Raw genomic sequence first — 24,182 nt, 5'->3', positions numbered from 1 at the left:
TAGCCGGATAGCGAAGAGTCGAGTGTACTATAGTTTTACGGAATTTGCTTACAAATGCTTTACATGTGTATTTATGTAAGGCGTCCTTAAAAGCCATAAAAATGCATCCAATAGCTTTCCTATGCCTTACAAGTAAGGCTTACGTAGGTGACAAAAGTGTGGTTATACCGTGTTAAACCTCCATAAGCTATAGTAATTGGTAAGCCTTACATGCACTAACATGTAAAACTTATGTACATCTTTTCGCTGCTGGAAAGTGGCCGAAAGCCTGGGAATCAGGATAAGAGGATGGAAAAGGCAGTTCTTGGGGTTTTCGAGAAGCAACACAGTCTTACGGCGTTATCACACTTGCACATTAAAATTTTAATGTGATTCACATTAATTGTCGCTTGTGAGCATCTAAATATGTTATTTGTGTCTTTGAGTCACTTAATATTTAGGGTTTTTCTATTTATTGATAAAGAAGTGGACTTGGCCTGCAAAAATAAGTTTAAATTTACCTAAAGCATAAATATTTTTCACATTAAAAAATTAAAGAGAAAATCGCATTAATTTTTCGCATTAATGCTATAAATCAATTTATATATCGAATTTTGCGGGCCAAGTCTACCTTTTTTATCAACAAATAGATCAAATTTTGAATATAAAATGATTCAAACACACAAATTACACATTTGGACTCTCACCAGTGACAATTAATGTGAATCATATTAAAATTTTAATGTGCAAGTGTGATAACACAGTTACTGTGTGAGATGTTGACAAAACGATTGAAGCCTTGTCCATAAAATCAAGAATTTGGCAAGTAACCTTGGATTTAAAAAAAAAACCTAGCAATTTTTCCAATAAGAAAATTCATCATGCATACGCTTTGTTGACCAAAATTAGTCAGTGTCCTTTTCATTTGGTAATCACCGTTATCACAATTAAATCATAAAATTAGCAGATACTATATCATATTAGTTTCAATAACAGAGGTTTCAATTTGAATAGGGTTGATACAATCACTGATACCGATCCAAAACCCCGTCTTTCTGGTTAAGATAGATCACCGTCTCGAATGTTACGACAGAACGGAGGAATGAGAGGTACATAATGAGTCCAATTGATAACGTGAAGAATACGGCCAATAACACAAATCTTAATTTTAAAAAGAAACAGCACAATAAAAAAAAAAACAATGTTTCCGTTGTAATTTCAGTACGAAGAAATGCAAATCTTATCATATCAAATGACAAGAAAAAATGGAGTAGAATAAAAATCCAGTAAAAGAAAATTTCTTATCGCTGGAAAACTTCTAAGAATATTCATTATTCTGTGTTTTCTTGAAAGCCAAAAAAAATGCCGTCTGAGCTATAAAATCTAATGGGACGGAACGAGGCAGTCGAAGCTTTTCGTCAATTTTTAAAATAAAATGTCAGTTAAACGGTCTAGTGGTCAAAGTGATTGAGATAGTGAAAAAACAAAAGTGGAAATGAATCGGTTTCCGGTACTTTAGATCGTCTACCTTGATACTTCTTTCGAGGGAAGAAGTATAAAAGGCCCGAGGATCACCGTACTAACCATCAGTAAGCAGTAAAACACTTTCAACACAAGTTTCACCAGTTTTCCAACAAGTTATCCAAAAGAAGTTTCATCATGAAGAACCTTTCTCTGGTTATTTTCATCGCAATCTGCGCAGCATTACCTCTAGCTCAAGGACAAACTCTACCTTTGTGCTTAATTGAGTTATTAGTTGATCTTGTGTGTATCGTCAACTGTTATCTTCCCATCCCCCTTTTTTGCTGTGAAACATGTGACGATGTTAGTACTTCGTGCTGCGATCTGGGAGATCCCACTGCAATTCCACAGGCTTGCACGGACGCAGCAAAGATCTGCCTTTTTGGTGATCTTTGAAATAATGAATACCCAGGACAAAGCGGAAAAAAATCTACCAGAATCCCAATCAACGGCCTTTTGAAATTCTCCTTCAACATCTTCAATTCTATCTGCACTAATGTTAATTGAGCTCAATAAAGCACACTGTTTTAATTTTTTTTCTGTCAAATAATATTTGCCTTGTTTATTACATGAAATTCTTAGTTATTGTGATCTTATTTCTAGTCACTGTTCCAATTGTATGATCATGTCTAGTGCATGAGTAGTAAGAGACTACTCAGAAAAGCTCTACAAATCATTCTAAAAAGACGACAAACTCGAAAGAAGTGACAATTCAACCAAATACAGGATATCGACGACCTAGACATGACAACTACTACTTTTTTGAAATAATGAAGGATCTAGTGATGAAAAACGTTATCCTGTTAGATTTGTCAGGGAACCACTAAGAGCGGAAGCCCTTTAAGCAATTGCGTGGATTTGCGCCTTGATCGCTTGAGGTTTCTCCAGAAACCTCGCGATCTACCAAGATCTAACATGAACTAACTCATATTGCTTTGGAAGAATAACTGACGTTGCGTAGAATTCTAGTAATCAGAGAGAAGAACTCGTTCCGGGTTCGTTCTTGCCCCTGGAAAGAAGAACAACACCGATGTACCTGGATATAACTCCTTTTAGTAATCCTCTATCCCGATCTTCTCTAGGAACGGTCTTAGAAGAAATCAGTAGATCAATACTGCTTCGAGTGACATCTACGATGTTAATCCAAATAGCGACGGGAGGCTTAACCGTTGGGAAGAAGCTAGTGTTAACAATCCTTAATGAATTATACAATACAGAAAATTATCTCTCGAAACACACAAAGGAAAAACCACCAAAATGAGACATTTACTTGTTGAACCGGAACTACAACCAATTGCTGGTTTTGCTCTGACTCAGTCCGTCGCCACACGAGTCTGTTATGAGCCACTATTCTCAAATTCCGCATCCCTAATGAGCTGACGTCCTGGTTTACGACATCGGTTCATTAGAGATTGAGTCGACCTCGTTTCTCCGAAGCATAGAGTCCGCCAATTGCAACCAATTGGTGATCTTGCTCTCACTCAGGTCAGGATTTGTCGCTACACCAGACCCTTACGCGTCACTATTCTCAAATTCTGTACCCCCTAATGCAGGGGCCTCTCGACATTTCATTTTTTCATACGTTTTTGCATAGAGGCACTGAAGACTATTGGCAAGTTTTTTCCTAAAGAGAATTGACTAATCAGTCTGATATATTTCAAAATTGTGCATTAAGAGCTATCTAAAAATATATATTTCATAGTGCTCGCCGGAATAATACAAGAACTGCGAGGAAATTTTTTTAAGTCGCGGTACAATATCTGCAACATTTTTACAAGGAAAAGTGAAAAATATCTTCACTTTTTATTAGGCTTGATGGGCCCTGCCCTAATGAGCTGACGCCCTGGTCTATATCATCAGTCTATTAGTTCCATTCGTTCAGCCTCGTTTCCTTGAAGCATAGAATCTGTCCCTAAAGTCATTCTAAGCTGGGTCAACCTCATCCTTGCCAACTAAGTGACCACCCGCCGCAGTCTATTAAAGCGTACTTTGATGACAGTTACTTCTTAGTAGTGCTCATATACCTCATAAGGTTATTATTTTTATTATTATTTATTAATTTCTCAAACAAATAGGGTTCGCCCCTGTTACAATGTCTGGCAAAAGCAGAAGAAAAAACGAAAAAAAAAGATATTAACAAAATTTAAGTAAGTGGATATAAGGCAAAGGCAATATTGAAAAGAAAAGTAAATTAAATTATTAGGACTGAGACTGGAAGTAGCCTGTTATTCCGTCAACGGATAGTCGGGCATTCGGGGGAATAGAATTATATAAAACTATCCCCTTGACAAAAAACGTGCGGGAGAGCTGATTCGAGCTAACTCTAGGAACCAAGAGTCCGCGGACCCTGGCAGAGGCCCCGGGAATCAGGAGTGAGGCTAAGTATTGCGGTCTCCCAGAGATTATCAAACAGAAAAGGAATGACACCGCTCTCAGACGGAGAAGTGATGGGAGATCACAACCCACCAGGATATTACGATGCTCGGAGATGTGATCACGGGCGCCGAGGCCACAAACGTACCTAACACAGCCGTGGAAGGTTACAGATAGCCTCCGCAGTGTCTCACACTCGCATTTTTTCATGCTCTTCAAGATAGGAATAGTCAGCCAAGGGGTATTTAAGTTTTTTATAAGTACCCGTTTTTTAAGCTCCGTAATCCACCCTCCTTACATAAAAAAATCCGTCATAGAATCTTCATTTCAAACACGACCAAGAGTTTACAATTCTGTTTGCTCAGAACCTACGGTCTAGACGAATACGTGAGGACTGCCAGGACCATAGTCCTAGTAGTAGCTTGTTTTTATGTTTAAGGTTCTGGACCGAAACACTTGATGAACTGAAATATGCCTTGTTGGCTTTCAGCAGCCGAGCTAGGACTTTTGTTGAAATATAGTGGTCGCCTATTACCATTGACCCGATGTATTCCAGCAGCGAAAGTTTGAACACCGTTCAGAAACGCGTTCAGAACAGGGTTCGATCCAATGTAAATCCTTACGGGCTGGGAAAAAACGAACGCGGTTCAAACAATAGTTCTCCATGGTGGCCACCACATTCTGAACATTTGGGAGGCCGCCACCGTCGCGGCCTGTCGAACATAGAACTCTTCGTTGCTGGGATACGAAAGAGTTTACTACTTCGAAATTGTAGTTTCTCATCGAAAACACTTCAAGATCAGAACAAAAAATCATATATGCCCTCTAGTGGAATTCAGACAGCAGTAAAAATGTATTTTTTTAATTCCCAAAACAGATCTACGCGTGTGTTCTCTTGGAATAAAACTTATACGGATCTGTTCAGTTCAGGCATAACAATTGAAAATCATGTGTTAATAAAAAAAAACAATTTTTTTTGCTAATAGACAAAAATCAAAACAATGTGCTTTATTGAGCTCAATTAACATTAGTGCAGATAGGATTGAAGATGTTGAAGGAGAATTTCAAAAGGCCATTGATTGGGATCCTGGTAGTTTCATTCCGTTTTCTCATGTGCATTCGTTATTAAAAATTTATATGATTGTTGCAAATTATAAAAGTGGAATGCAACTTGTTGTTATAGCACCAGCAAAACAGGTTAGAACGTTTGCTACATCTGTCGGATCAAGCGCACAGCAAATCGAAAAGGCATCCACGCACATGCCAAATTGGTCTTCACAATTAGGTATAATACCGACTCCACAAAAAATACTAAGTAAAACGCCTAATGGACATCCAGAACTTCCACAAGCGATTCCTTGAGCTAGAGGTAATGCTGCGCAGATTGCGATGAAAATAACCAGAGAAAGGTTCTTCATGATGAAACTTCTTTTGGATAACTTGTTGGAAAACTGGTGAAACTTGTGTTGAAAGTGTTTTACTGCTTACTGATGGTTAGTACGGTGATCCTCGGGCCTTTTATACTTCTTCCCTCGAAAGAAGTATCAAGGTAGACGATCTAAAGTACCGGAAACCGATTCATTTCCACTTTTGTTTTTTCACTATCTCAATCACTTTGACCACTAGACCGTTTAACTGACATTTTATTTTAAAAATTGACGAAAAGCTTCGACTGCCTCGTTCCGTCCCATTAGATTTTATAGCTCAGACGGCATTTTTTTTGGCTTTCAAGAAAACACAGAATAATAAATATATTTAGAAGTTTTCCAGCGATAAGAAATTTTCTTTTACTGGATTTTAATTCGACACTGTTTTTTTCTTGTTATTTGAAATGATAAGCTTTGCATTTCTTCGTACTCAAATTACAACAGAAACAATTTGTTTCTTTTTCCTACTTGGTTTTTTAAATTAATTTTTTTTTGTATGCTACGAAAGGTGAATATGCATGGTTATTGCAGGAAAAATTGCTTAACTGTGTCAACTTGTAGAGTAGTCCTCTTGCCAGAGAAACCACCACTTAAAGGAACACAGGAACCACCACTAAAGGAAAAAGTCGGTTTTGCATTCGAATCTGGCAACACTAAAAAAAGTGACTGATATTGCATTTATTTTTTAATGTTTTTAGGAATTTTTTATTATTCTCTACCAAATCTTCTTGTCTAATTTTGTTGAAAGAGGACTAATAAATATAAAAAGTGTGATAATTGTGATAAATTTGTAAAACTTGTATGTTTTTTTTTTTTTTGAGACCAAAAGACAGTTCGTTAACAAACACTGATAGAAAATTGCAAAATTTAGAGTCTCCTAAATTCGAACGGTCGGGGGGTATTTTTGACATTTCTCACCTCCCAAATTCGAACGATTTTTTCAAAACTAACGAAATTTGTGTAAGATTAAATTGTACTTTGAATCAAATTCTCGCACTTTCTCGCAAGTTTTAGTGGTAATATACTTCCTTTTCATTTTCTACAATAATAATATATGTAAACATTCAGGAGGAAGCACATAAATATGATTCTCGTTCACCTAGAATACGAACTTTCTAACATAACCTTATAATTGACATTTTGAATCCAAACGGCGTTCGAATTTGAGAGATTCAGATTTGAGAGACTCTACTGTATTTTTGTAAGTTTTTTATTCTTTTCTTCCCTTTACAAAGAAAAAAAAAACATTCTAGAATCCTTACAGTATAAAAAATGTGAGATTTATCCGTTTTTAGAAGGATAAAAGGGATTTTTTTTTCGAGTCAACGACACTTATGGTGATCTAATGGAATGAATTTCAGTGTCCGGAAGGCTTCCAAACAGCACACAAATTGTCTGGAAGACTACGCAGAATTTCTAGGGCCTCTTCCCGAGAAGATAGAATGTCAGGATGACTAAAACAAAGCCCTCGAGCCCCAAAACAGATGACAAATGTGGTCTGAATGCTATCTTTTGCATGGCAACTTTCATACTAGAAAAAAAACACGAGAAAAAACAGTGAAAATCACAGAATTTTCCCACAAATATCTTAACTGGCCAATTCTTTAATAATTTTTAATGTATTTACTACGGAAATTTACTTACTTCCGTGCAAAATAGCGTGAAAACTTCAACACAAATGTCGCAAAAGGCACCGTCCGCCATCTTCTATTTCACAACTGAAGCACTTTTTCAAGACGTTTTCCAGAGGATTTTCCACGAACAATTCAAAAAATAAATAGTCACAAATGCTTCCAAAACTCACCAATTTTCTATTCCAATTCATAAATCACCGATATTCCATATAATTCTCATAATTTTCCACGAATTATGAAATGTTGCAAAAATCGCTGGGTGATCCATATTTAGCCCATTTTTGCTATCAAATCACACCTTTTAATCAATTCTGTATCACTAAACTAGTGCTAAAAACTATTTCCTTCATGTTAACATCAATTTTCATTGAAATTTCATTAATTAAACTTCACAAATTGACTTTAAAAAGCAATCTCGGCGGCATTTTTTTTCAAATGCTGGCGACCACAACTACAATAGCAGAAAAACGACTTTTTCGTTAAATTTTGGTTCCTCTGCCCATGCGTCTATCTCAAATGTCAAAACCTCTAATTTTGCCTTGATTAAATGTCTCAAGAGTCCGAATAAGAGCGCGACGATAAGTCCATATTGAATTCAGAGCATAAAGAAAATTATGATATTGATAAAAATTAGTGCTATATCATATAAAATGAGTACCCAAATTAAAGTTAAAAGCACAATAATTAAATTTGAGTAGAAAATGTTATAAGGAAACTAGATTCAGAGTGAAATCAGTAAGAGAAATAAAATTTGAGGTTAAATCCGACGGCGTCCCCAATGAATTCATGCAAAAGCAAGCAGAAAAACCTCCACCGGCGAGAAGTGTTGCAAATTTTTCAATGTGGGGACAACCAGATGATATTGGAAAAGAACTAGATACTAGAGGAAGCAATAAACTGGGAGCACAAAGTTATTTAGACCGGAAGGAAAATCTTGGTGACCAAGACCAGAGGAAGCCGTCAAACATTAAATAGGAGAACTCAAGAAGATCACAAAATAGGGAATATGACGGTGAAAATAGATTAACGTGGAGCTTGAAATCTGTGCAAAGGGTGCAAAGCATTAGTCAGAGACGAGTAAATGATATAATGGGATAAAAAAAAGAAAAAGTGAGCATAAAAACTTCATGGAAAAGTAAATCAAAAGACAAAGAAGACATATTTTAATTCATTAAATAAACAAAAAGTGAGCATATAATAATTAAAAAAAAACAGTGAACGTTAAAAAATAAAATAGTGATAAATGAAAAAAAAATAAAATTTAAAGTGAGCAACGAAATGGCTATATGGACCTAATTGAGTCCGACAGCCAAAACGTAAAACAAAAGAAGAAGATTAAATGTCTAAAAACGACTGCCTAAAAATGCCATTTACAGGAAGGATAAAGGTATAAGAAATTATGATAAACAAAACAATAATCAAACTCGTGATAAGAAATAAGAAAATTTCGTAATACTTTCAGCCGCCCTTCATACAAATGATTGGGAGTGAAACTCACAGATAAAAACTTATAATGAAAGGGTATTTTTGAGTATCTTGATTTGACAGCTTTCATCCGGAAAATAGTCTGTCGTCAAAAGCTAGAAAGTCTTCAGTGCTCAGGCGGCGAATACGCGAACTTCCCGTTTAAACCCCAACAACGAAAGAGTTCTATGTTCAACAGGCCGCAATGGTGGCGGCCTCTCAAATATTCAGAAAGCGTTGGCCAAGCGAACAACGTTCCGAACACATTCGTTGAACAGTTTTCAAACAGAGAATTTTCGTTGCTGGGATTCGAATAACCATTGACGTGGTTTTTGTCCTGAATGGCTCCGTTCAGTAATAACCTTTCGAAGAGACAAGCCACTCAAAAGCCAAGCCAAACCCATTCGAAAACCTACCGGAAGCCTAAAGTGCAAGTTCACGTATTCGCCGCTTTAGCGCTGATTGTTCTGCCATTTCGCATTTCGATTGACACTTCAATCGTCAGAATGTCAACAACAGTGTGCAAAGTTTGCTGCAATAAGTGAATTTTTGTGTAGTTTTGTGAAAATTCAGGATGGTAGAACGTCTCAATTGCACTTTCACTCAAAGAGATGTCCTTTTTAGGAACTTGCTCATTTTTGTGTAACTCGTCGGTTTAAACGTTCGAACTTCCAACGCGGGTTTTTAGGTAAGTTCTCTCTGATATACCTTCGAATCGGTAAAGTACCTGAGAGAGCTCTCAAATCGGGAAGGTTATTACTGAACGAGAGGAATTTGTCTTTTTCAAAGTTTATTTGAAATTTGTCATTGTTGCTGTCAAAAATATTGAGCATTATAAAGGGGATTAAAAGTGCCCTAGCGGTGCATAAACTTCTCATTAAACTTTCACTTGATCATTTTAGTTGAATATCAAATGATATCGTAAAGTTTGAATAACATTTGATAAAGCAAAATAAAAATTTACAGTTAAACTTCCAATAGCATAAAAAGTTCTAGTTATAAAAAGTAGCAAAATAAACTTACTTTAGCAGAAGTTCCACGAGATGCAAGTTCGATGCGATCAGCGCAAGATGCAAGGCTGTATTTCCCTTGATGTCTTCATCGTCAATGATGTCTTTGGTGGTGTGATCGAGAAAAACCACCACAGCATCCACTTCCTGAGCTGTAGCCACGAAATGAAGTGGAGTATGCCACTGTGATCGTGTCTTGGCTTTTGGATTGGCCCCAAAGGCCAGCAATGTGTGCGTCATGTGGACATTGTTGTACCGAATGGCCGCATGCAATGGCGTAATGCCATCTTCAGTTGCTAAATTGACATTGGCACCTCGTGGCACAACTTTGGTCCGCACTGACTCCCCTGGACATCTACATAGGGGCTCAGCACACTCACAAGTTGCCTCTGTCCCATTGGTCAGAGATGCTGGATCAATATTGAGATAGAAAAGTGCTAGATTGGTGTCTCCTTGAACAATGGCGTCAATGATCTTCTCGGCTTTGACTTCAGGGGCGCTAGTGTCTCGTCTAAATGTCACTGTAGCTCCTATTTGGTCCTCCATGAGCGTGCGAATGTGCGAATTATGGGAAGATTCAATGGGTGTGATACCTAATTTATTGCGAACATCTCCACGACCCCCAAATTCCATCAAGGACTCCACGATACTCGCAAAGCCCCAACGAGCTGCCAGATGCAACGGAGTCTCTCCCCGTGCATTTCTAGCATTGACACTTATCTGGGGCACATGCATGTGATCACAGAAATAGAGGATGGCTTTGACACAGCGATCCTGACCATTGCAGGCTGCCAAATGGAGCGGTGTTTCTGCACTCAGATTCGTTCTAGCATCAATCTTCGCTCCTGCATGCAAGAGCAACAACAGTGTACTCTGTTGTCCATCCCTAGCAGCCACATGCAATGGTGTCATCCCATTCCGATCCCTAACATTCACTCTCGCTCCTAGAGCTATCAATAGAGTGACCATCTTGGCTGGTCCAGCAGCTGCAGCTACGTGCAGAGCTGTTCGACCATCTTCTGCCGCACAATTGACATCTGGCACACTCTGACCTACAATCTCACGGCATCCTGTGCAGTCGCACAGTGGATGACAGAGTTTCCCACTCAGAGATTCTATCTCCACATGAGCCACATCCATCAACCTAATAACCTCACTTTCGCAATTTCCACGTACTCTACCATGGAAGTATTCGATAAAATGTTCTCTAGACACAAATCGCTCAACAATTTTGTCAGGAACCTTCTCATCCCCACGGGGATTCGTCAATTTCCCCCAAGATCCGCCCTCGAGAAACGTCATAGCGGCCTCGAGGGTGGTAAGGAGGTAATCCTCAATACCATTGTCACACAGACTCGTAAATTTGAGACGTTTCAGATACCTCAATGTCGTCACCCAGTGCGTCAAACCAGACTTAACAATGGCAAAAGCCAAAACTGGAATGATCTCATCTGAACTCACAGAACTCTCTCCCTTTCTATCTCTTGGGAGCAGATTCAGAGCATTCTTCAAACAGTTCATCTTTTCCAATACCGTTGTGCACGACTCAATACGACACAATTCATTTTTTACTAACCCCAGAGATGCCTGGAACCGCTGATCAATATGGAAGTCCTGATAGGTAAAATCACTGGCACTTCTAGCATGCCTGTTAAAGATTTCTGCCTCTGGAAGGTAGCACAGCGTGACACGATCAAAGACAAACTCATGCAAGAGGCTCATGATGTATGTTTCAAGGGCAAGCTTGACATTTCTCAGGAAGAATGCATCAGCTCGGCATTTCTTCTTCAGCACGCTATTGTTGAGCATAGCAATCTTGAGGCACTTGTTGAAGAGCGCCTGGAAAATTACACGTGACATATGGAAAAACACCCTTGAAAATACTAAATAATATGAATACTGCCACAACATTCCATAGAGGAACTAGGACTTCCCGCAAGGAGGTATCCGAAACATGAAGGGATGTGATTGTCACCACGGTGTCACATATAAGATTAATATTAATATTAAGAAAAGCCGGAGAGAGGTATATAGTATTCAAAATTCAATTGGAATATCACGTGTGTTAGAAAGAGTACACTCTAGTGGAGTAATACGATGAGTAAGATATTACTGTTTGTATTAATTGCTTTTTGAATCGTATTACAGGCAACTCGAGCAATTTTCCATGCGTGCCAACTGTGATTCGGTCAGTTTTCGAGCGAAGTGCGAGAGAGAGGCATGATAAAACACTTGCTATCTTTTTTTGGCATTCTCGCAGTTCAGAAAGTATTAATCTTAATATTAATCTTATATGTGACATGGTCATCAGTCGGGTTAAAACGATCGTGTTCAGTAATTCGGTACTCAAGCGGCGAATACGTGAACTGCATCTTGACGCTTTTCGCTGCAGTTTGTCTTATTCTTATCTCATTGAAAGTTCATTCTAAGGTCATTTACTAAAGACAACATTCAATGAATGGGTCAAGGAAGGATAAGTTTCTGTTGAAAATGATTCCAAGATTTTTAACCCGGTCACTGATCAGAAAATGGAAGGATTTCTTCGCAAAGGAGTGGAGGGCTGACAGTAAACTTAGCAGATCGTTTAGAGATAGAAAGGGCATGTGATTTTTTGGGATTTAAGAGAACTCCATTACTGAATGACCAGTGCTTTATTTTGGGGTCTTCTCCTCAATTACTATGCTTACTTCCAAGCGAGCTAGATACTTGGTAGGCCCGGGTACCCTCAGGTGAGTGATAGAAGATTGGGTAACAAACCCCAGTGGAAAGTCACGAACCTGAGGCTAACGAACAAGGGGTCTGGTCCTTCTAGAGAGGGTTGGGCGAGGGGTTAACAACCCCTCCCCATAATGGCGAGATTGTAACGAAAACTCGCAAAGAGCCTCCGATAGGACGGACTTTTCGACAGTGACCTATGCTACGTTTCTGGAGCAAGCTGACGGAGAGTCGCCAGGACTGGAGAAGGTTGGTGCGAGAGACCTCGTCCTTCAATGGGACGTAGCGCCACCTAAGTAAGTGCTGTTTTTTAGAAAGAGATGGCAAAGCGTTCTAGCGATCAAAAAAATCCCCCAGTCAAAAAAATCAGTACTTAATCGATTCTGGGGAAATTAAAACACGGATTGACCTTTGAGCTTTTCTCTCCTTTATTCTCCCTACGACGTTTCGGAGTCTTATTTCCTCCTTCCTCAGGTCTACAAAGCATTTATACAATATGGATTGTAATAAAAAAAAACAATTTACAATTTTTGAACGGATAAGGTTCTCAGACAAATATCTTACATGGAAATTATTGGGGGGAAAATTGTTAGGCGGGAATCTCTAGTGCAGTAATACGATCAGTAAGATATTACTGTTCGTAGTAGTTATTTTCTGAACTTTCTGAACCATGTAGTAAATCCAAAAGGGACTTTGCATTTTATTTTCAAAACTCGCCGCTGCACTACTCGTGCGCTGTATCTGATAAAAGTTTCCAGCGCTAGTAACTTTTGGCAAACTCATTTTCCAGTGGCATAAAATTGTTAACAACGCTGTTAACATTCTAGTACCAAGAGCTCTGGTTTGTTAACTTTGGTCAGCTGGGCATCTGATAAGCAATTCTAGCAATTTTCCATGCGTGCCAACCGTGTTTCGGGCAGTTTTCGAGTAGTTTTCATGTCTGCCAACTTTGTACGCAGTGGGCAAGTGCGAGAGAGAGGCAAAACAAAACACTTAGATTAATAACTCAACTGTCTTTTTGATGGTTTATTTATTACTCTTTTACAGAAACTTATAGCAAGACCAAGAAAGTTAGTCTTATAGATTACTCATTGTCGTCGTCGTACTCCTTGTCGTTATCGCAAATAATACACATCACTTTGTCGTATAACAGTGATTTTACGTCAATTGCGAAAAGGTAATCCACATGATTGAATTTAGCATAAGGTACTCGATGATACCCAATAAGGCTAGATAGTTTTCCGCGCAGTATCTCAACATCTTCAACAGCAGATAACCAATCATTGTCACTATAGTGCAAGGCGATCGGAGCAGTGATATCCTGCAATGGATAATCTGGAGGTGTGCGAGAATTATATTTATCTAAATTTTCCAATCCAAAGTCAAATTGCCGAAAATGTCCAGAATTGATTAGTTGTCCATAGTGAACAAATTAATTGACTGAAGATCCAGCAGGAGCATTAGCCACTATATCTGGTAATTGAGTCTGAAAACATCAAGAGTGGAAAGTTATAAGAGATAGATCAAGATTAGATTGTTATTCATACTCGATTGAGCTGCTCCGAATCATAGCCTGCTATCAAGAACAACATATTTGCACATATTTCTTGAAATGGAGAATGATCCATACAAGCATATTTTCCCCCAATTCGCGTGAATACATTACTCGGCATAAACTCATTGACTCCAATGAGGCCACTGAGAAGATCCAATTGATCAGATAATGGTGCAACGAGTCGTAATATAGGACTTTTGAGGTGGGACACAAAGACTATAGGTGCCAAAGCCTGAGCTGAGTAGAGAACATCATTGTAGGCTGGTTTGAGAGAAAGCATAACGAACAAGACTGTGGTTCCTTGAGAATGACCAATATAGTGAAGTTTTTCTTCTGATGTTTCCTCTAAAATGAAATCAATCATCGCCGGAACATCAATTGTTCCTATTTCATGCCAACTGAATTGCCAAAAGGCAGCATCATCATCTGGATCGAGTGTTGTATGGGATCTGGAATAAGTATTTCCTCTCGCATTGCCCATCCAGACATCGTATCCTTGATCTGCTAGAAGATAGGCTAACGCATTTTCTGGTCCAATGACTACCCAATCGGCAGAACAGGATAGTACCCCATGTTGCAGAAAAACAACTGATTTCTCCGCAGGTACTTCACCATTAGCATCAGGTTTTCCATGGGGAATCCGATGCATTGTAAGAAGATATCCATCTTCAGTTTCGACCACATGTGACTCCACCGGATACCCATTTTTCTTGATCATATCAACCTTCATAAAATACTTAAATTATTCAATTCTGTGACACTTAATTAAGGATCTCAATAAAACTTACCGTTGTTGCAGAATTCTTATCGATAATATGATCGTCAATAACGTTATTGATATCAGTATGTTCCAAAGTTTCTGTTAAACCATTAACAATTCCTTGTATTACAATAATCACAACTGAGAAGAGTAACATTTTCTCTTATTACCTTGCTAAGTAGCATCCACTGATAAATCCGAAATGGTTCTGCACAAAATTTTCCACGAATGATCACTATATATGTACCGCTCTTTGGTAACTACATGAAACCAACTGGATTTATTGTGATTTTGAGATTTTAATTTTGAAAAATAATTGAATATATTTTCAATTTTATAAAATATTAATAATAAAATTAATAATTTTCAAAATTTTACATTTTGAATGCTTGTTAAAAGCTTTAAAAGTGTCACAAAACAGATTAACTTATGCTATTTTTGCAAAACAGAGAACTAACTTATACAAGGGCGTCTTCTGTTAGTACTTATTTCAAACAGAAATTGCCTATTTGTTCTCTTAAACATATTTAAGAGGTTCAAAAGAGTATAAATTTGAGTTTCGATACAAAATCCCTCTAACAAATAGTAAACAAATAAGTAAGTTTCGTCCAAACAATTGGAAGAAATTGAACAATCAATTCGCAATCTCCTGAAAAATTACTCAGATTGAGTTAGTTAGTCCCCTGTTATTACCAAAAAGCGATATATACATTCTGGTTTAAATATTTTTCACCAAACAATTAAGACACGAACATTTTCATTACTGAAATTATCATTTTTATAAACAGTTTATTCCTTATCATTTTGAGTTAACAGTCTCATAGTCAAAATTAAGGAGCGTGACCAGACATCATTTGACATTTTTTAGCTGATATAATTAGACTATTAAGGAGTGCAATTAGCCTATCTGTAGAAAATATAGAAAGGTGTCTCGGTTGGTGTGTTGTACGAGATAACGGATGACACCTTTTGTTGTTTTGACATAGAGGAACGAAGGCAGTACCAGGAGTCCCTGGCCTCGGAGGAAAAGAAAAAAAAATGAACTTTACTTTTTTATTTCTCAACATAATCTCTTTGTAAGTCGACACACTTTTTCCGGCGATGCTGGATAGGTTCTATATCTATACCCATCTTATAGTAGGTTGAAGGCGTGGGGAAGCAGTTCGAACTTCAATTCCTTGATTTTGGCCATCGCGACACGACGCTGTTTTTGCTCCGGTGTGAGCAAACGAGGCACCCATCTTTCACAAAGCTTTTTCATGTTCAAATTTTCTGTCAATATGCGATGTACGGCACTTTTTGAAAGGACTGACATGTCAGCAAGCTCATGCACTTTCAATCGACGATCACTCAATATCATTTTTTGGATTTCGTTACATTTTCCGGTGAGGACGCCTCTTTAGGGCGACTAGTGCGTTGACCATCATTCAAGCTCTTTCGACCACGCTTACACTCTGCTACCCAAAATTTTACAGTGGAAATCGAAGGAGCAGACTTCCCTAAAGTAGAATCCAGGTCGGCTTTAATATTGGGTGTCTTAAGACCTTTCAAAAACAGATATTGGATCACGTAACGATGGCCCATTTCTTCCATGTTCAAATTTTTTTTGTAAGGGTTTACATTAAAGCGAACGAAGCGAACCCTGTTCCGAACACGTTCGTTGAACAGTGTTTCAAACAGGAAATTTTTGTTGCTGGGAAGTAGGTAAGTAAGACATGAAAACTACTCGAAAACTGCCCGAAACACAGTTGGCACGCATGAAAAATTGCTAGAAATGATTTTCAGATTCCCAGCTGACCAAAGTTAAGAAACCAGAGATCTTGGTACCAGAATATTAATATAACAATTTTAGACCAGTAGAAAGTAACACTTATAAAATTCCTCCAAAATATTTCGGGTAAGAAAAAATCAGTTTTTCCCAGTTTTTATAGCAAAACATAACTGTATTTGGCGACAGGAAAAATTTCATTTTCGGGTCACAGGTAACACAATCGTTCTTAAAGGGTTAAAGGTTGAGAATTTGCTTATTTTATATAAGGCAAAATCAAGAGATAAAATGTGATTTTTTTTTCTCTTGGCACAATTTGAGCAAAAATAATTCTGTGTAGAATAATGGCCTCTACACACTAGAGAAATGTATGTCCATATTGAAGCAAATTGCTGAAACAGATGGTGGATTCCTAAAATAGATGGTGCTCGTCAAAACCGGTACAGCCGAGCACAGCTCAAGAATAAAATGGTTAAAATTGAGCATAGTCCTGCATAGCTCAAACAAAATTGAATCTAATTCTTTAACAGTTTTCTTAATCTTAATCGTTTTATGTTTAACAGCTGTGCGCGTTTTCAGCACAATATCTGAGAAGTACGAGTTTTATACACAATCTGAACTATCTTATACTTCAGCTGTGCGTATTTTCTGCACAATTTTAATTTAATATTTTGAAGTATTTTTTTTATTTCAATTCGAAATCTTGAAAGAATATAAGGACAAAATGCGTTTCAGGATCCAAGAGGAGCGCCAAGAAAGCTCTGCAACAAATTAGGCGCCCCCAAAAAGCACCTGAAGGAATTTAAAGTGTCTCTTTTTATTTTCAACACGAAATCTTGCAAAAATTTAAGGGCAAAATGCTTTTTTATAGCTTTATGGGCGCCAAGAAAGCCTTTAGAACAATTGGACGCCCTAGAAAGTGAGGGAATTAAAAAAGCTTTTTCCTCAACCCGAAATTTTTATAGATAATGACAAAATGCATTTTAGAAGCAAGAGGAGCGCGCTAGAAAGTCTTGTGAAGAAATTATAAGTCTTTTTTTATTTATTTCAACGGGAAATTTTGAAGAATTTTAAGGACAAAATGCATTTTAAGAACCAGAGAGGCGCCCCAGAAAGTCTCTCTGAGAAAATTAAAACGTCGTTAACCTGTTTTTTTCCTCACAACAATGTGAAGACCATAAGATTTTGACATTTGAGCACTTCGATAATTTGAACAGGATGTACCTCAGCCACCTTGCGAAATTATCAAGAAGTAAGAAAGTCTCTTTTTTGGATCTTCAAATAGATTTTTAAGTTTTTCAAGATCTTTCTGTACGGAAAGAATATGGACATAAATCTCTTTAGTGTGCAGAGGCCATAACGCACAGAAGAATTATTTCAATATTAATAGCGTATTGACTTTATTCTCCGAGCGAATTTATAATGGAATGGTCATTAACATCATTAACTTAATGGATATAGAAAAACATAGGCTAATTTAATATCGCTATCTAGTGGTGAATATAAGTACTTCCTAAGAAAATTGATTACTTGTTCGACTCAGCTTTGACAGTCTTTCGATTGATAAGATCGATGAGCTACCGAACGATTTGACAAAGAGAACTTAAAAAATGCACAATTCCATAAAATTTGTAGGGTTAATCTTCCAGTATTCGTCCAACTTCATGATGGTGTCAAACAGATGAAAAATATTCAGATGCGAAATGTGAATGATCTTCGAAAAATACAGAAGGGATCAGATTTACTGAGTAATTTTGTAAACGCATCTTCTTATTTTTCTTTAACGTTACGACACTGATGTACAAAGTTGGCTGGCCTGAAAACTACTAGAAAACTGCACGAAAAACGGTTGTCACGCATGGAAAATTGCACGACTTATTCGAATACTCGTCGATTTCAAAAATCTTACTTTACTATCGTGTTATATTCTTTTTTGGTGTTGTTTGGTCGTTTAAGAGCACGACGAGGGGACTGGAGAAAACAGTCGAGACAAGAATCATCACAGAGTCGATAATTCAGAAGCAATTGAGAACAGTAAAGTGATAAAAAAAAGTTTAGAAAAAAGATTTCTCTTTCTCATTTTTGGTTTTAACGCGTTGCTGTTCTCAAATGCTTCTGCATTATCGACTTTTCTTTATGTTGGTTCCTGTCTCGACTGTTAGCCCCAATCCTCACAAAATACAAATTCATTTTTCAATGGAACAGCACCATAATTTGTGTTAATTGGCAGCCTTTCTCAATGAAATTATTTTGAATAAATGGATTTTTTTAACGATAAAAGAAATTGTGAATGGAAGCACTGGAATTGGAGAATTGGCCAAGACAATACACTTGCGCACGTTAAATTGTTAAATGCTCCGAAAACACATTTCTCATTGATAACAATGTTGATTCTCTGAGCGTAAACATTGTCCGGGGATTATCAAGTGCTTGGAAGAGACACCAAAAATTGCCCCATCAATTCAATTTTTGCCGGATAAGACAATCAATCAGCAAGTTCAAGTTCCACATGAAAATATTGGAAATTTCCTTTCCTTTGATTTATTTTATTGAACAAACTTACCTGGATTGAATCTCTTAACTGGTCAATGGAGAAGTTCTGGGAGGAGTTGACTGTCACGTAGTCTCGGCAAATGGCTTGGATGCGCTTGAAGACGGTCTGGGAGTTGATTTCATTGGCCAGGAGCTGTCCAGCATCGTGACTGGTGAGAACTGTGTAGAGATCTGTGCTGGGATTTGTTTTCCTGCACCCTGACTCATTTGTCGTCTTGCCAATTGGCATATTTATGCACCACACGCGATACTTGGAGGAATCTTTGGTGTAGATGACTTCCTCAAAGAGAATCAGGGCTTCAACTTCTCCCGCTGCCGTCTCCACTAAAATCCTCTTCCCATCTCCACTAACACTCACTTTCTCCCCCATCAGCGTGGTAAAATGACTGCCTGGGAGTTCGTCATTGGGTATCAGGACGTGCGAGAGGATGAAATCTGTCTCAAGAGTCCTCACGTCCGGAAGACTCCCACGTCGTGGAATGAGAATGACAAAATTCTCCATTGGAGCTGTGTCCAGCAATATCTGATGCTTACTCTTCAGCATCTTGAAGAAGTCATTCACCGACAGATTCTCATCGTACTCGTAGTCCATTGTCTTGGCTAAAGACCTGGCCAGGTTCAATTTTCCTCCAAATCAGCCTCGAGACGCACTTCAAGGGCTTCACTAACAATTGCACTTTTCCACAAAATCTCCCCAAGTCACTCCAAATAAACACAAACTACGTACAGACAAACACACAGAGACACTTTTTCTGCACACTTATGTGAAATTTTCTGAAGATTTTCGCATTTTTCTGGGGATTTTCACATCAAATTTCACCCTTCGGTCGCACTTTCTTTTTCTGCCTTCTCTTTTGTAAATAAGAGAATGACAGATTGCCTAGATTTCGGAGGACAAAAGCAAATTGCCGCGCATTTTGAATGACTGGGAAAAACATCTAAGAAAAAATTGCTATTTGTTCAATAAAGATTTAAATTTTTAATAGAAAGTGATAAAATATTGAATACTTAAGGCATTTGAATAAACGAAAGCCGCATTTAGGTCAGAAATACAGAGAAAGAGTAAAAAATTGTGTTCAGACGATAGTATTAGTTTATACCACGGCGCCACCATCGGCAAAGAGAGGGATTTTGAATGGAGCAAAATGTAACGGTAAGGTCTTGGCGCCAAGAGAAAGATCAGACCAAAAATGATTGAGAATCAATCTAAATCTAAATTAACTCTTTTGGTTTTAAAGTCTACAATCAAGAAAATTCACAATTTTTCATAATTATTTACCAATGTTCTGGAAACACAAAAAAACTTTTTATTGCAGCTTTTTGTATAGTTTTTTTTTAAATCAGAATATAGAGGAAGGTGGGACAGTTCATGCGCAGTATACAAAGTTCCAATTTTAAGGAAAACATAATATTTTTATTTTTTTTTACATTCAATAGAAACAAAGAGCGAATTTTCGGAAATATTGTATAAAATAAGAAAATGATTGTAAACATTTGTAAATAATTTGATTAAATAATAAAATTTGTATATACAGTAGACTCTCGCAAATTCGGCTCTTTTAAGATCGGGCTACTTTTAAATTCGGGCAGCGGTTACATTTGAAAACAGTTTGTTGTCATTTTTCAAGTTTGATTATGATTATCAAATGAATCAAATATGCTCAAATTTGGCATGGTTTGTCTTAGTTTTGATGTGATTTTGCATTATTGAGGGATTTTCATGCAATTTACGATATATATGAGTGTGTAAACGTAAACTCAATATGCACATGTCGCCCGAATTTCTGTCTAATTCGGCTGACATTTCGGTCCTATATGCCCGAATTTGAGAGAGTCTACTGTATTATGTTTTATTACAGTGAAAAATGTCTTTTCTCGACATTCAGTTGATTGTACCGGGAGGGACTCGAACTCACAACTTTGAGAGTCGAGTCAGAGATCTCGTCCGCCCAAGAGCCAACGGTCTTGCCTATTGCACCACTGAGATCCCCGGTCTCTAGGTCAAGGTGGTTGAGTCAAATTCAGAATCTTGCCTTGGAACGCCTTGAGATCGAACCCGAATATCTTCCTGTTCCGAATAACAGGTGTAGGTTGTTAACCTTCATATCACGGGCCGCGACCCCAATAGGGATAAGCGATTGAAAATGATGATGATGAAAAGTTAATTGTTTTAAGATTTTTTTAATGCAACGTACTACGGAAATTGCGATGCAGAAAGTAAAAAATTTCACGGAAAATGAGATACGAAAAATGAATGGCAATCAATGAGATAATTTGAAGCATTCTACATTGATATCAATTGTGATTTCTCTTATCACTGATTTTTCTTGACAAATACCTACGTAAGTAATCCATATCAAAAGCTTTTCGAAGTGAAACAAGGAAATGAATAAGATTTTCCACTATTAAGTGCGGTTACTTTCACCAATTACAAGTGAATAGGTTGGAGAGAATTACGTGATCAAGTTTGCCGCCTTTTGTTTGAGATTCTGAGAATCGCGAATATCGAAATTAGAGATAACTTTTTCATTGGGGGTTTTCCTTGGGTTATTTTTCTTGTCTTTCATATTAGGAGACTTCAGCCCTCAGACTGTTTTATGCGTAAACTGTGACAGAGCTTATTTCTTCACAATGATGGATTGTGCTATAGAAATATTTAGCAATAAAACAATTACATAGCGTCCATTGATGAAAATCCCAGTCCGATAATGGTCGTAGCTGTGGTGAGAAATTTGATGAGGGAGACTCGCAGCTACTTTAAAGTTTACTGGTTTTTCCCATCTTCAGAATATAGCTTTGATAGGAGGAAGGGCAATAAATCAGTGGAAATCTCTTTTCGATAGCGTTCGCGAGCAATCTTGAGGCCAGTGGAGATTTTCTGGCGTATCAGTTCACGCTTCTATAAATGGTCGAGCTGGAAGTGCTATTGCTTCAGTTTCTATCACAATGAAGGCCGTGTTTGTTCTCTTGGCTCTCGCCGCCGCTGTTTTTGCCGATGATACGGCTACTGTAAGTTTAATTTTTTTGTTTGAAATTCCTCCAGGAGGAAGTCCGGCTTGAAGGATTTAGCATATTCCTAAAATGGTGATTTACATAAATGTTATTTAATTGTAGCCGTACATCACCCCAGTCTTCCCCGAAGACTCGTGGATTGGTGACATCGGCTCAAGGATCGTAAATGGTCAGCCTGCCAGTACCAACCAGTTCCCCCACCAGACCACTGTGTTCTCTACCAACAATAACAGCACTGGTGGCTTCTGCGGTGGCTCTCTGATTTCCCCCATCTGGGTCTTCTCTGCTGCTCACTGTACCCGTGGCTTCGCCTGGTACCACATTGGTGTTGGTAGCATCAACCGCCTTTCCCAGCAGCAAACACAGATCTCCAACTTTGTGGTGGAACACGCCCAGTACAATCCTTCAAACCTCAACAATGACGTCTGCGTGATCCGTCTGAACCAGGGCTTCAACATCAACGCTGCCGTTCAGTTCATCCGTCTGCCAACACGTGGCGAATCCGGCCAATTGTGGGTTGGAGAGCGTGCCTATGTATCTGGCTTCGGACGCACCACCAACACCGGACCCATCTCCAACCAGCTCATGTTCACCAACATTCGCATCATCACCAATGCTGAATGTGCTGGAGTCTATGGTACCAGCGTCATTGTGGCCTCCACCATCTGCGGTCGTGGCTGGGACTTCAATGCCCAGTCTACCTGCAACGGAGACTCTGGTGGTCCACTCATCCTCCGCCGCACTGGCCAGACTGATCTGCACATCGGTGTTGTGTCCTTCGTGTCCTCCGCCGGATGCACCAGTGGTCACCCATCTGGATACGCCCGCAGCACACACTTCATCGATTGGGTTGCTGCCCAGACTGGCATCGCAGTTGCCCCTTAAACTTGCACACATTTGACATACACACAACACACAGTTAGAGAGTGATATTTTTTAAATAAAGTGGACATTAAGCAACGATCAGCCTTTTTTACTAAATGTCGCAATTCCTTAGAATCCTTCTGATCCTTCTGATATTTAGTCTTATCATACTGGCTTCTAGGGGCACTCAATGGGTCAAGCGGTAAAGCACTCGCTCTATGACGCCAGGAATTTTTCTGGCGTTAAAGGTATTCGAATTGCATCCAGTGAGCTTCACTGCCATGCCCTTCTACGGGCATGGGACTGAAAATCTCATCCCGTACAAGAAAAAATAATAATGCATGTCTAGAAATCCCCTTGTGGGAAGGCCTAGTTCCTTCATGGAATGTTGTGCCAGCATTTTTATTATTATATTATATACTGGCTTCTACATATCTTTCTTCATTCGAAAACAATTACAAATCCCACAGATATTACTCAGCATAAATATTCTTTGAAAGTCTTATCAATAAGTGCCAGGAGTTAACAACAAACAAAATTAATCCCTAAATAACTGTTGAAGATACAAGCATTGGAAATACCCATATGGGAAATTTGATATGCCTTTTGGTTGGGTTTCCATTTCAAAATGTAGTTCTTGAGTGTGATTACTAAAATAGTGAGTATCCCCGGGAATTAAAAGTGAAAGTGGAGATCTAATCAAACGTTAGATGTTTTTCCACAAGTGACACAAGTGATCTTTCGACATAAGCACCTGATGTTGTTGCAAGATATGGAAGGAGTATAGGTACCGGCTCCTGAGAGGACGCCACCTCCTAAATGGATGTAGCGAGTCCGATCCGATACCAATACGTTCCTTGAAGAACCACAAGGCCCCAGGAGAGCATAAGAACCCTGCGTAACTAAAGCATGGGGTCGGAGTTGGAAGCTCTACGGTCACACTACGATCGCTCGGATTGTAAATACAGGGGAATCACACCAGCCAAGCTCCCGGTCTGGGAGAACAACGTCGGATTAGTCTTCAATGTACGACAAGTACTTGAAAAATGCTAGGAGAAAAACATCTCAGCTTATCATAGACTTCAAGCAGACCTACGACACAGTCACCAGAGGAGTTTTGTGGGCAGCCATTAGGGAGCTTGAAATCAGACATAAGATAACCAGTTTGGTGAGAAGGGTGAGAATGACCTCCAACCCGATGTACTAGGTCAAAGCAGCGGGGAGTGGTCGCAGATTTTTAACCTTTAATTCAACTTGGGTGGAAATATACCATTGAAATTTCTGGGTAAAATGCTAGATCATATCGACGCGACGGTTCCATTCCATACTATGCTAAGTCGACTTAGCCTTTTATTACTCCGAGAGATATGTTGTTCCTGAGACCGAGATCTACAACTGGTGAAAATTTGGTGGTCATTCGATGTCTGGGTAACGAGACATTCCAATTTTTCTAAAAAAAAATTACACAGGCAGCATAGGAAATCGCCAACTTCAAATGGCTTTCCTGAAATGTTGTCATTCTGAGATAGCATAGAATGGAATGGAAC

At 38.5% G+C, this 24,182-nt stretch overlaps 2 protein-coding genes across 2 annotated transcripts; one reads left to right on the top strand and one right to left on the bottom strand.

The window, feature by feature from the left end:
• Positions 1 to 1,760: 1,760 nt before the first annotated feature.
• Positions 1,761 to 19,631, bottom strand: LOC129805018 (ankyrin repeat domain-containing protein 27-like). Its single transcript, XM_055852820.1, has 3 exons — positions 18,770 to 19,631; positions 9,422 to 11,247; positions 1,761 to 1,890 (listed from the first exon to the last, which is right to left on the bottom strand). The coding sequence occupies exons 1-3, from the start codon at positions 19,349 to 19,351 to the stop codon at positions 1,761 to 1,763; spliced, it is 2,538 nt and encodes an 845-aa protein (XP_055708795.1). The 5' UTR covers positions 19,352 to 19,631.
• A 1,920-nt stretch (positions 19,632 to 21,551) lies between these two features.
• Positions 21,552 to 22,734, top strand: LOC129802201 (brachyurin-like). Its single transcript, XM_055847840.1, has 2 exons — positions 21,552 to 21,768; positions 21,874 to 22,734. The coding sequence occupies exons 1-2, from the start codon at positions 21,706 to 21,708 to the stop codon at positions 22,654 to 22,656; spliced, it is 846 nt and encodes a 281-aa protein (XP_055703815.1). The 5' UTR covers positions 21,552 to 21,705; the 3' UTR covers positions 22,657 to 22,734.
• Positions 22,735 to 24,182: the final 1,448 nt, after the last annotated feature.

The sequence above is a fragment of the Phlebotomus papatasi genome, chromosome 2, assembly GCF_024763615.1.
Source record: "Phlebotomus papatasi isolate M1 chromosome 2, Ppap_2.1, whole genome shotgun sequence".
Lineage (NCBI taxonomy): Eukaryota > Metazoa > Arthropoda > Insecta > Diptera > Psychodidae > Phlebotomus > Phlebotomus papatasi.
The sequence above is the reverse complement of the archived record's forward strand: the minus strand, read 5'-3'. Positions and strand labels throughout refer to the sequence as shown.